The sequence below is a fragment of the Streptopelia decaocto genome (assembly GCF_964273445.1).
Source record: "Streptopelia decaocto genome assembly, chromosome: 23".
NCBI classification, from domain to species: domain Eukaryota; kingdom Metazoa; phylum Chordata; class Aves; order Columbiformes; family Columbidae; genus Streptopelia; species Streptopelia decaocto.
The window spans coordinates 1150459-1163008 of NC_138678.1; the positions used below are offsets into that span (position 1 = coordinate 1150459).

The window sequence follows — 12550 nt, forward strand, 5'->3', positions numbered from 1 at the left end:
AATGATCAAGAGGATGTCACAAGAACGAACACAAAGTTCCATCACACAGAGGAAAGGGAGAAAGCATCCTGACCCCAGATCCAGCCCAGCACCATCCATGAAGCGGGTACTCACGACTTCCGGGCCCTCGATATTTTATTTTTCTTCTGTTATTTCCTTCCAGAAACAATGTCTACTGAAGAGCAAACTTGGCTGCAGATTATTTATCTTTTTGCTAGAAAAAGAAGACATTTAGTAGAATTTCTGCTAACCCGTATCAGATGGTGAACAAACAACTGAAGGGAGCTGGCGCAGATGGGAATTGCTGTCCATACACTGGCTACATTACGCTGGAAATCAAGATCTATTGTGAAATAGTCTTGAAATCAACCAGTATTGTCACCTACTTATTCCAAGCGTGATGTAACAGGTCTGTGACAGATGGCTTTAGAGAGGATCAACCCAAACATGCTTTTTATTTTACAAGACTTTTATTCTCTTTCACAGATTTGACTATTACAGCAGTGAAATTATTACAAGTGACTCATAACATTTAGTTCCAAATCAAAGTAGAAAAACACAAAAGTGGGAAAGGAAAGTTAAATGGGATGTGACGTGTGTTTGAAGAGCACAGAAAAAGTATATAAAAATACATCAGGATCCAGAACTCGTTGCAGATGGGTTGGATTTAGTTACAATTTTGACCCCGCAGAATGGCTGAGGGTGGCGGGGACCTCTGGAGATCATCTGGTCCAACCCCACAGCTCAAGAAGAGCCGGTGGCCCAGGACGGGCCCGCGTGGCTTTTGAATGTGTGTCTCCAAGGATGGAGACTCCGCAGCCTCCCTGGGCAGCCGGTGCCAGCGCAGCTCACCCTCCCCCGGCTCATTAGAAAGGTGATAAATCCAAGAGTATAAAAAAGGCAAAAATGAAACAGAAAAACAAAAGGAGGATGTGTCTGTGTGTGTGTGTGTGTGTAAAGTCTATTTTATGGCAAACTTCCAGTCCTTTGGCCACTATAAAGCAAAGTCAGTGGATTTCATATAAATTCTCTGTATAAAGGAATGTCTATGAACTGTGTACAATATGGCCCAGAATAATCATCTCATTATCAGGCTAATAAAGCTCCTCACAGAGGAAAAGAAGGTGCTTATGTCACGGTTTCATCTCCTCAATATAATACTGTCCGGAATTGGACTAGTGCCCCAAAAATACCATTTTAGGAACAACGCGAATTCCTTTAATGGAAAGGAAATGCAGGAAAGCCGCCGACGCCGCAGCAGCAGGCGCTGGGCAGCGGCCTCACTGCTGCACACTCGCTTTAAAGTCCGTGTGGTTGATTGGCAGGGGATGAGCCTCTGTGTTGAACACCCAGTCGTCCAGGGCCAGCACGTCATCTTCACAGAACAGAAGATAGAGGTACCTGGAGCCAGAAGGGGAGGGTGGGCGAGAGGGTGGACACAAAGGGAGATTAAAGACACTCAAGCGGGGGTCCAAGCACGCACAAGCAAGCGCGGGATGGGGATGTGGCTCAGCCACCTCACAAATATTTTAGCTCGTGCTACTAACGAAGGGAGATCTGCAAATTCAGGCCATAGACGTGTCCTGTGTGTGCAGGGCATGAACCTGGCAGAGGAGAGAGCTGTCTCTGAAACCATTGGAGCTAAATCCAGCAGAGCTCAGCAGTTGGAGCCTCCCACTTAGAGCAGCTCTAGATCACAGAATCCCAGAATGTCAGGGGTTGAAGGGCCCTGGAAGGCTCATCCAGTGCAATCCCCCCATGGAGCAGGAACACCCAGATGAGGTTACACAGGAAGGTGTCCAGGCGGGTTGGAATGTCTGCAGAGAAGGAGACTCCACAACCCCCCTGGGCAGCCTGGGCCAGGCTCTGCCACCCTCACCCCCAACAAGTTTCTTCTCATCTTTAAGTGGAACCTCCTGTGTTCCAGTTTGCACCCATTGCCCCTTGTCCTGTCACTGGTTGTCACCCAGAAGAGCCTGGCTCCATCCTCCTGACACTCCCCCTTTCCATCTTGATCCCCAGGAATGAGTCCCCCCTCAGTCTCCTCTTGTCCAGCTCCAGAGCCCCAGCTCCCCCAGCCTTTCCTCACACGGGAGATGCTCCACTCCCTTCAGCATCTTGGTGGCTGCGCTGGACTCTCTCCAGCAGTTCCCTGTCCTGCTGGAACTGAGGGGCCACAACTGGACACAATATTCCAGGTGTGGTCTCCCCAGGGCAGAGCAGAGGGGCAGGAGATCCTCTCTCAACCCAGATCACAGGAAGAGTCTTAAAAGACTTCAAAAATCCAGCACATGAGCAGAAACCTCAAGAATACCAAAGACAGCAGTGGTTCTACAGGAGACCACCAAAGCTTTGCAGCACCCGTAGCCCTGTCCAGTTTCCCCCACACAGGATAAGAACCTTATTATTAGAGACTTGTTAAGCAAACAGGAGTGTTGATGCTGTGGGAATTACGCTACTCTGAAAGGCCCCTGTGATACCAGACTTACTTCAGAGTCTCTGCGAGGAAAAAACTCTGTTGCATGTTGTCATGGGTTGGGGTTGTGGTGTAAACATCTCGGATGCCAGAAAAACCAGCTTCTACTCTACAGTGTTTTTCCAGGGCCTGAGAAAAGAAAAGAAATCTCAGTAACACGCAATAACGTGGAAATAACTCATTAATCATCATCAATTACATTACGAGTCAGCTTTACAAATCAAATTCCAGGTTTATAGCAGCCTCTGTCTCCCACTGAAGAGCGTGGTGATTACTCCAGAAATAAAGCTAGTTCTAATGAAATAGCAAGAGAAGCACAAACCGCCCAAGTTAGTTGATTAATTGACCTTGACGTTGCACACACAGCAAAACCAGATCTCAAGTGGCACCTCTAGCTGCTTGCAGAGCCTCTTTTCCAGGGCAGGAGACAAATGACGGGTTTGATACAGGGAGGGCAGCAGCCAACGGGCAACTGCATGAGCTGGAAAGAGCTGAGGGATTTGTGGCTGGGGGGTGCTTGTGGCAAGAAGACAAAGGGCAAAGGCAGGTTTGCTGATTTGCCCTGGCCAACTACAAATTGGTGGTTCTGGGCCATCCAGATGTTTCAAATAAAGGCCGAGTCCTTTTTGCAGAGGGCTGTTCGTTAGCAGCAGTTTCACTGTCTGCAACGCTCCTCTCCGCAAACCTCCCCTCTTTTGATTGACCGATTGATTTTAGCGTAGCCCAAAAGGGACAAGAAAACATTCCCAACGATCAACAGAGACATCACACTGAATTGAGCTATTTTGTGTATTCCTGCCTCATTGCTCACGTGTCTTAGCGTCTAGCACAATTTAAATAATTTCTGCTCTTTTTATTGACCAAAGAAAGATTTTTCTAAGAATCCAATAGCCTGTAAGAGTTCTAACTGCGAGTGTTCCAGCCATACCTTCACAACCTCCCAGCCCCACTGCCTGTACTTGGGATCGTGTGTCAGCCGCCACATGTACATGTAGCTTTCTACCACTTCTGGGCGCAGGATGTAGTAGCGCTCGCTGAGTCTGGTTGCCATGGCTTCAGTTCCAGCATCAAACCGAAAGGCTTCAGGGCCAAGTTTGGTATCTAGACAAAATCAGTTGGAGAAGAAAGTAAATGAAGAGACGACCCAGGTATTTTTCTGCTGCTCAGGCTGCCGATATTTAACCAAGGCTTGCGTGAGGTCAGATGAGCAGATCGGGATCAGATCAACCTCACAGCTGGTGTCACGATGGGGGCAGCTCCACGGAGCTGTGCCCACGGTGCGGTACCTCTGGGTACTATCTAGGTGGGGATAAAGCGTTTCTGAGGGTGGATACAAGTGATAAACCACATACTTGGAGCATATTTGAGCGCCGAGAGGGCAGGTACAAATCTCCCTCATGTCCTGGCACTTGTGCTGGTATTTGCTCCTAGGAATTGCGCTGCAAGTAGTTTGTCACTGAAGACAAACTCAGAACCCATCAGAGAAAGAACAGAGAGGCAGATCCTGTCCTAAAGCCTCAAAGGGAAATTCAAAGAACAATCCAGCCGACTCTGCCATCGCAGAGATCCCGACACGCTGCTCCCAGGCAGGGGGCTTGTTCCACAATTATCAGTCCATCCGACTGAGCCATTTCGCCAGCACTGCAGCAGGGAGGCTGTAAGAAGCGGCACCTGGGACCCGCAATTGTGTCTTCTGCCTTTCCTTCTGCTCCACTAGCAGCCTCTTCGGAAAGGAGACCTCAGACTGATGGGGAAGGGTTCTCATGCACAGGGATGCAGATGCTGCTGAAGCACAAAATACCCGCCACAAACCTCTGCCATGCAAAAGCCGAGTCTCCCAAGGCTTTGGGCTCCCCTGTACTAACATCTTCTAGGCAGCCCACAGGTTTCACAGAATGTCAGGGGTTGAAGGGCCCTGGAAAGCTCATCCAGTGCAATCCCCCCATGGAGCAGGAACACCCAGATGAGGTTACACAGGAAGGTGTCCAGGCGGGTTGGAATGTCTGCACAGAAGGAGACTCCACAACCCCCCTGGGCAGCCTGGGCCAGGCTCTGCCACCCTCCCCCCAATCAAGTTTCTTCTCATATTCACGTGGAACCTCCTGTGTTCCAGTTTGCACCCATTGCCCCTTGTCCTGTCACTGGTTGTCACCAGAAGAGCCTGGCTCCATCCTCCTGACACTCCCCCTTTCCATCTTGATCCCCAGGAATGAGTCCCCCCTCAGTCTCCTCTTGTCCAGCTCCAGAGCCCCAGCTCCCTCAGCCTTTCCTCACACGGGAGATGCTCCACTCCCTTCAGCATCTTGGTGGCTGCGCTGGACTCTCTGCAGCAGTTCCCTGTCCTGCTGGAACTGAGGGGCCACAACTGGACACAATATTCCAGGTGTGGTCTCCCCAGGGCAGAGCAGAGGGGCAGGAGAACCTCTCTGACCTACTGACCACCCCCTTCTAACCCACCCCAGGTCTACCTGAGCGTTCGTAAGACTCGTGACAAGTGTTCGTTATTTCTGCAGCCAGATCCACGTAATGTTGCTTTCTCTCTTCCCTGGCGTGCTCAGCTCCCAGTGCGATCATGCCCCCGGAGAAACAAGCCAAGTGGCCCATTTTGTGGTCCAAGATGCCGCCCCTCCATTCGGCAATGTAGGTCAATCCTCCAGCTGACTTTTTGACCAAATGCTTTTCTATCGCCTAAAGGGATGAAAATCAGCGTTTTGAGATACTTAGCGGGCAGTTAGTACAACTCACTTGCTAAGTATTTTAGTGCACAGGAGCGAATGCCAAGGAATCCCAAGGATCTAAGACATTTTTGCCTGAACCATTCTGATGAACATGTTCCCCATAAAAAATACAGAGCAGCAGCCTGCTCCTTACCTCTAGTGCATCGTCGTACATCTTTTTAGCTTCAGAGTCTTTCTTGTCTGACATCAGCCACGATTTGATGAGATATTCATAAAAGCTATCCCCAAGCCCCCCGATGGAGACATGGTCTGTAGTGGGAAAGCCAGAAAAGAACTTCAGGTTCATGACATAGTTGCTTTACAAAGAGCAAACAACAATGTCCTATTTAATGCCCTTGTTCTCTCTCCTCCCTCTGCAGTTTCCCGGCGAGAGCTTGCAGCATTTCTTTTTCAAAAAGGAAGAAAGGCGGAAAGTGCAATCAGAAGCAAAACGTTCTGTCATTTTCCAAAGCATTAGTATCCCTTACCAAAACCATTCCGAGCTCTTATTTTGCAAGAGTTATTTACACTGCAACCTGAAGATGCTTCCTGTTTATGAAGCAATCATCACAAATCCTGGCCTCACAAATCAAAAGCGGGTATCGACAGATCTTTACCTACACAAGGCCTGTGGGTGCTGCCTCCCTGTCTCGGGAAGGGAGAACACGGTGGATCGCACAGAACTGCCAGCAAGGGGCTGCTGGAGCGACCCTGGTCCTGCCATTTGTATTCCTGGCTCACGGTGGGACTCTGTGCCCTGGGGAGCGCTGGGGTTGTCGGCGTCTTCAAATGATAAAGTCAGGTACAAGGATGCGCGCTGAATATTTTCTTCTGCAGAAATGGGCTTTTCAAGGCTATCTGTTCAGAGTACACAACGCTCTGACCTTACTGGAGAGGAGGATGCTGAAGAATTGCACAGTGAAATGGGCATGACAGCTGCAGGTTTCTGCCTGGAGGGAACTGCGGGATGGATTTATAGCTTTTAACTCTACCACGGGGGGAAAAGCAGCATTAAAGAAACCAAGTACTCCCTGTTTTAAAAGAGCAAGACAAATTACCTACCACGGACTGAACCATCCCTGTTAATTAAGTGTCCACCTCGGTGTCTGCACGCGTCCTCATTTTCAATGTAAGCAGATATATCAGGGGTTTGGAGTTGGCTGTTCGGATTTTCGTTTTCCCTTTCACTGTACATACATAAAATCCTGAGGCTTATTCTAAATGCTAAATCCTACCAACAGAAGAGATCAACGGCCACGCATTTTCCTGACCCGGAGAGTAAATATCCGTGCTACAGTGTGTCCGATGATCCATGGAATAATCCATAGCAAAACAATGAGATTAGACGCATGAATTCAGAAAAAAGAACATAAAGAGGAGGACAGACTATTTGCAAACAGCGTCTGCACAGCCTGTCTTTAAAGAGAAGCTCTGTGATCCTAAGTGTGTCATTCATAAAACCACCAAAGCAGGAGCTCTGGTACATAATTGCTTTCCATATGGCATCAGCTTTGCCAGCACTTGCCTCCTAGGCACTTTGCATAAACAAATCTCTCGTTTCAGCAGGGGAGCGCGCTTTCATTTTCTAAAGGTAAAAAGCCCGCCCTCGGAGGTGCAGCACTGCCTCTCCCTTCAGAAGATCTGCTCACTCAGCCGGGTCAAAGATGCACCTTTCAAGAAAATCACAGCAATTCCAAGAAAAACAGCTTCCCGCAAAGAGCTTTAATGACAAGAGAAAATGAGAGCCTGGCATGCAGAGGGAGCATCTCCTGCCGTCGGTCCTCGCTCCTCACCAGAAGAGGCTGAGCAGCTGTTTCCTGCACTGGAATATGGATTTAAACCACAATTATGGCATGGAAGTCGAGGAGAGAGGTGATCTCTAGTCCTTCTGCACAAATCAGCCTATCCCAGAATGAGTAATCAGAGGCTGCTTTAATAAGCTCCAAGAACCAGCAACAGGCCCCTCCATATGTCAGTGAGGGGCGGGAGCAGGTCAGTACAACAAAGTAAAATTTGCAGACATAAATAGAATTAAATTAGTGGCAGAAGAGATGAATAGTGAGTATCCAGCTGAGTATTTTAACCATCCAAATTAAGAGCACAGCTCTTCAGTTTGCTAAAGATCGGTTATGGCAACAGACAGTCACTTCTCTCAGCACCAATGAAGAGGCAGAATTACTGCTTGTGTCTGGTAAAATGTGCAGCGTGGCCGCCAGCTGGGAATAATGTAAAGAAAATGGCATCTCAGGGGTGCGGTTGGGGATGGGAGATTAATTTTTCAAGTGCAACATATTGCAACAGCTCTGCAGAGACAAATGCGGAGGGGAAGCTGAACTGCTTACAAAGAGATTGGATAACTTTGAAGATCAATTAATGAGACAAACACAGAAGCCTATTTTCTTTTCTCGTGGCACCAAAGGACAGGTCTGGTTTAACAGGACAACTGTGACCATCCAGGACACCTTTCAAGCCAAGTTACTTACCGTGGGAGGTGCTGATGTAGCAGTTAAAGGCTGGGGATTGCTCACAGCTAGAGTTCTCACTGTCACAGATAAGGGCAGCCATGCACCTGGCTGTCAGTTACAATCAGAGCTATTAACACGGTAATTAGAAAGGTCTGGAGCGATCTAACAGAGCAAACAGTGCAACGAGACCTGGGGACACCAGGTAATGCAATGACTCAAAAGAAAACTGCTTGAATAATGTAAGTGCAATCCACTGACAGGTTAAAAACAGCTTCTGCAAGATGAGACTTTTCTGTCATTTGACAGAGAAACATGAGATGCAGGAGCCCTCCCTCGCCGTAACAAGCAAATCCTTAACAGAGCGGAAAGGTGAGGGCAGAGATCTGGGGCACAGCTGCAGCAGGAGCCTCTCGTGTTCCTACCAAGGGCCCTTTGGGGGCACAAAACCAGGGGTACGGTCTCTTCTCTGGGTAAGGAAGGGGCTGCGTGCGTAAAGCAGGAAAGTAAATAATCTGTCTCTGGGTACACTGCTTCTAATATTGCTCTTTTCAAGCCCCTTCCTGGTTATTGCTCCTCTTTCATGGCAGAGCAGAATCCCAGAATGTCAGGGGTTGAAGGGCCCTGGAAAGCTCATCCAGTGCAATCCCCCCATGGAGCAGGAACACCCAGATGAGGTTACACAGGAAGGTGTCCAGGCGGGTTGGAATGTCTGCACAGAAGGAGACTCCACAACCCCCCTGGGCAGCCTGGGCCAGGCTCTGCCACCCTCACCCCCAACAAGTTTCTTCTCATCTTTAAGTGGAACCTCCTGTGTTCCAGTTTGCACCCATTGCCCCTTGTCCTGTCACTGGTTGTCACCAGAAGAGCCTGGCTCCATCCTCTTGACACTCCCCCTTTCCAGACTGATCCCCAGGAATGAGTCCCCCCTCAGTCTCCTCTTGTCCAGCTCCAGAGCCCCAGCTCCCTCAGCCTTTCCTCACACGGGAGATGCTCCACTCCCTCCAGCATCTTGGTGGCTGTGCTGGACTCTCTCCAGCAGTTCCCTGTCCTGCTGGAACTGAGGGGCCACAACTGGACACAATATTCCAGGTGTGGTCTCCCCAGGGCAGAGCAGAGGAGCAGGAGGACCCATCTATTTAGTGCCCATGTCATCAGTGCTGGGTTCCCAACAGGAGAAAAGAACTTGTAATTGTCTCACCCTTCCTGCACAAAATTACAATACACATGGTGATGGGTACACAAAGACACACAAGAGAAGGGATCCCTGGATCCTTGGGAGATCTGAGGCTGCTCCAGGCGGTTCCCTACTTGCTGCAGCACACTCAGCAGTGAATCTCACTGTGCTCCTGCTCGCAGCCTTCATGTGCAATTCCCGAGCAGGTCTGTGGGCTACGTGGTGACTGCAGGATGAGGGCTCAAAGAGATGTGCTGATTTCTAATATCTGTGTGATGAACCATGTACCATCATCCTCCCCTGTGCAAGACAGGCCCCTAATTCTCTCCAAAGGTGAAACACTCAGCTGGAAACAAGGCTGATGGAATAAGTGTACAATTACTATATTGCATCTTACAAATGGGGTTGCATTATCTAATCACATGTATAACAGGCTGCCTGACAAGACATTTCCTTGGCTTGCTGCTCTGACAGTTGCTATTGCTTCCTAAAGAATAATGGAAAGGCCGAACCGCTCCAGGCAGGAGTGTGAACACAGAGCGATACCTACGCTGCACCCAGTTCCCCGTCACCGGGCTCAGAAAGTTGGGATAAAGGCCCTGCGGCTTCTCCACTCTGTTCAGGACTTTGCGGATGTTCATCACCTAGGAGAGATGAGCCAAGAATGATGTTACTTTGCTGCTGTTGCACTGTTGTAATTGGTCGGTGCTGATCCCTGGCTGAACGAGCACAGCAGCCTGGAATGCTGAGAAATAACTGGACTCCTCAGCACAATCTCTCCCCAGCTCTGTGAGGCTTTAGAAATGATTCTGAAACCCCGCAAGGCCCCGGTTCAGCAGCCGCTCACTGACAGCGGCCCAGCAGCAATCCCGAGGATCTGGGATCTGGGTGGGAACGTATGAGAAGCAGAGGGTGATTTTTTCCATGATCCAAAGGGAAAGGAGTGGCAGGGATGAGTGACTCACACAGCACTTCAATTCACCACTTAACGTGATGAATTGGGGTCTTTAATTTCAACAACATGCAGCTCCTTTAATAAGCCACAACAGCCATTCCTATTCTCCAAAACCTCCCTTGGTTTCACCCCCATTAAGTCCGTAGGCCTTTCCCATAGGGACAAAGTTAAATGCTATGCAGAATAAATATTCTATTATAAACTACAGAGCAGCTAATACACTCTAAAGCTTTTATAAAATTAGACAATTTGTACGCCAAAAGCTGGCTACAGACTTAACTCAGCGCTTCCAAGTAAGTCATCAGGCTGCATAATATTTACTGAAGTTTAGTAGCGTGGCATATTAATGACATGTTTGAATAAAAGACACAGATGGACTTTATTCCTGCTAAAATCACACAAGTCCCAAGCTGCAAGTTAATGAGTTGATCTGTTCCTCTGAAGTCATTTCCCACAGGATGGGCTGTTTGAGCCCAAATCATCCTACATTTTCTCTCTCAGAGGGCGCTGGGATGAACGTGATACATGTTCTGTGCACGCACAGGCAGTGGAAGGTTCTGCCCTTAGCCCTCTGCAATCTTAGGAGGCAAAAACATCTTAGGCTGGGGACAGAGACTTGACCCTGGCTCAAAATGCCACAGTTTGAACCTGGAATATTGATGCATGTGTAGTTTTTAACGGTGTGTCTTCTTGCCCTGGTGTTTTCAGCGCTTGCCTCTCCTCTCACCTCCTCCATTTCCTTCCCAGGCATTTTCTTTCCATACCTGTTGCCTTTACTGGTCTTTCCTCAGCTCTCACCTTCCTCCGAGCAATTAGTCATTATCACTGTCCTCAGGAATCTTCAGCTTGTCTCCTTTATTTCAAATCATCAGGATCTTCCCTACAGTTTCCTGGCTTTCTCTTCTCTGCTGCTCGCCCCTCTGCGACATTCCTCCTGCTCACCCCCCCTTATCGCTTCCCAAACACCCCCTCCTAGTCTCCACTTTGCTCTCCCAGCTCCTTCCTTCCCGTCTCCTCTACAAATTCTCTTCTTGTTTCACAACTGACAGACCTGCACTGAAAATATCCTGGAAAAGTCAAATTTTGAGCTGTTTATTGGCAATCCCAGAACCTCTGTCTGTTTTCACCCCACTGGCCAGGCCCCATTTCCTCTGGGCTCTTGGGGCAGTTTGGATTCTAACTGGAACTATTTGTCTCCCTCAAAGCTGGTTCCTCAGGGCTGTGCAGAGAAAGCCAATGACTTTGCTGGTATCCAACAGCATATTTATTAAGTCGCTCTCAAATGCACTACGAGATCACTTGTGGAAAAAAAAAAGCTCAAGGTAATGTATATTATTAATAGATTTTCAGTTACAAGTTACACAAAAGGAATCCAATATGTCAACTGTCAGGCCTTTCCTATGCGAGGAACCTCAGCAGAAATGTTGCTGGCTGGAGTGTAACATTTAATGCCTGTTTAGAGTAAAAAGGTCTGCAAGTACAAGGCACTGCTATTAGGATATCAGAATTAACAATTATCTTTGCAGTCTGCAGCCAACAGATGGTTTCATTTTGGCCGTGTCCTTGTCTGAGGAGGTTTTTGCTACAATTTCACAAGGCATTGGGAAGCACTTGGTACTTGCCTTTTCTGCAAACACCGGGTTGCCAGAGAGCTCCGAGAGGTGCAGGAATTCCAAGTGCAAGGTGCCAAACTCCGCTAAGATGCTGCTGCCGGCGGATGCCCAACCCCAGCTCCAGCTCATGCCGCTGCAAGGAGAGAAAAGAGAGCTTTCATTGCCAGGAAAACGCTGCCAAAGCCCCAGGTCCCCGCACCGCGGTGCAGATCCTGTGCTATGTGCATGTGGTGCACACCTGCTCCCAGCACCGACCATGTAAAGCTCATTATATAGAGATTTTTAGCACTCTCACATGGAGTTCTAGTGGGATGGAGCAACAGTTTTACGCAGGACAAGGCAAACACATACTGGAAAACTGCAACTTTTGTGGGAGAGTAATCCCTCCCAAACAGATCAGCTTAAAGCGAACTTGGCAAGAACACTGACAACCTGCCGCACACAAGGTATTTTGGGATAAAAACATGTCTCTAGGTAGCCTGGACTGAACTCTCGCATCTCAAACGTTCCACAAGTCCAACAAGGCTGCTGTTTTATGGAGAATCCAGACGGTCCCCAAGCGCCTTGTTTCAACACGATCTCACACTCGAATTGGACTGAAAACACCGCGCTGGTGCTAAACTCGTGTTCTGTGTCAGAGCTGCAGAGGTGGCAAACACCGTGTGAAGAAGCCAGTGGTACAAGATGCCTCTGCCTCTGATGGACTGGGATCCTTTCTCAGGTTCTGTTTGTCTCCTCTCACCCTGTCAAGTCCACACCACGAGAGAAATCAGCACTGGAGTAAAGCGAGTTCATTCTGGGGATGAGGGGGGCATCGCTTCTCCCTTAAAACTCCAATGCAAGGACACGGGAGGGCAACAAGCACTGACAGCCTCACCCTTGGATTTGCTTTTACATTCAACCAATTCCTCCTTGTATCCCACTGCCAGATTACAGCCCCGTGCCCTCCAAAATCAGGCGTGAAAATCCCCTGTACCCTTAGGCCTTGGTCCCAAAACAGCCTCTGCAGGTGTTGGCTCAGGGGGAACTTGGCTGAACCATCTCAGAAGTGACGTGGCTTTGGTTTTACATCTCTTCACAAGTGTTTTGGGGTTAATACAGATGAGGTAACAGGTTTCCAGTGGGGGTGGCACTAGATGGCGCCTGCAAG

General features: G+C 48.8%; 1 protein-coding gene across 2 annotated transcripts in view; it reads right to left on the reverse strand.

Annotated features, from left to right (window-relative positions):
* Positions 1-457: 457 nt before the first annotated feature.
* Positions 458-12550, reverse strand: part of MAN1C1 (mannosidase alpha class 1C member 1) — a 63241-nt gene continuing 51148 nt past the window's right edge. For both annotated transcript variants that reach the window (XM_082071361.1, XM_082071362.1), the window contains 7 exons: positions 11410-11533; positions 9383-9476; positions 5348-5463; positions 4945-5164; positions 3405-3577; positions 2490-2605; positions 458-1401 (listed from right to left, as the gene is read on the reverse strand). In XM_082071361.1, the coding sequence (XP_081927487.1) occupies positions 1281-1401; positions 2490-2605; positions 3405-3577; positions 4945-5164; positions 5348-5463; positions 9383-9476; positions 11410-11533 (964 nt within the window). In that variant the 3' untranslated portion in view covers positions 458-1280. The remainder of the gene's footprint in view (positions 1402-2489; positions 2606-3404; positions 3578-4944; positions 5165-5347; positions 5464-9382; positions 9477-11409; positions 11534-12550) is intronic.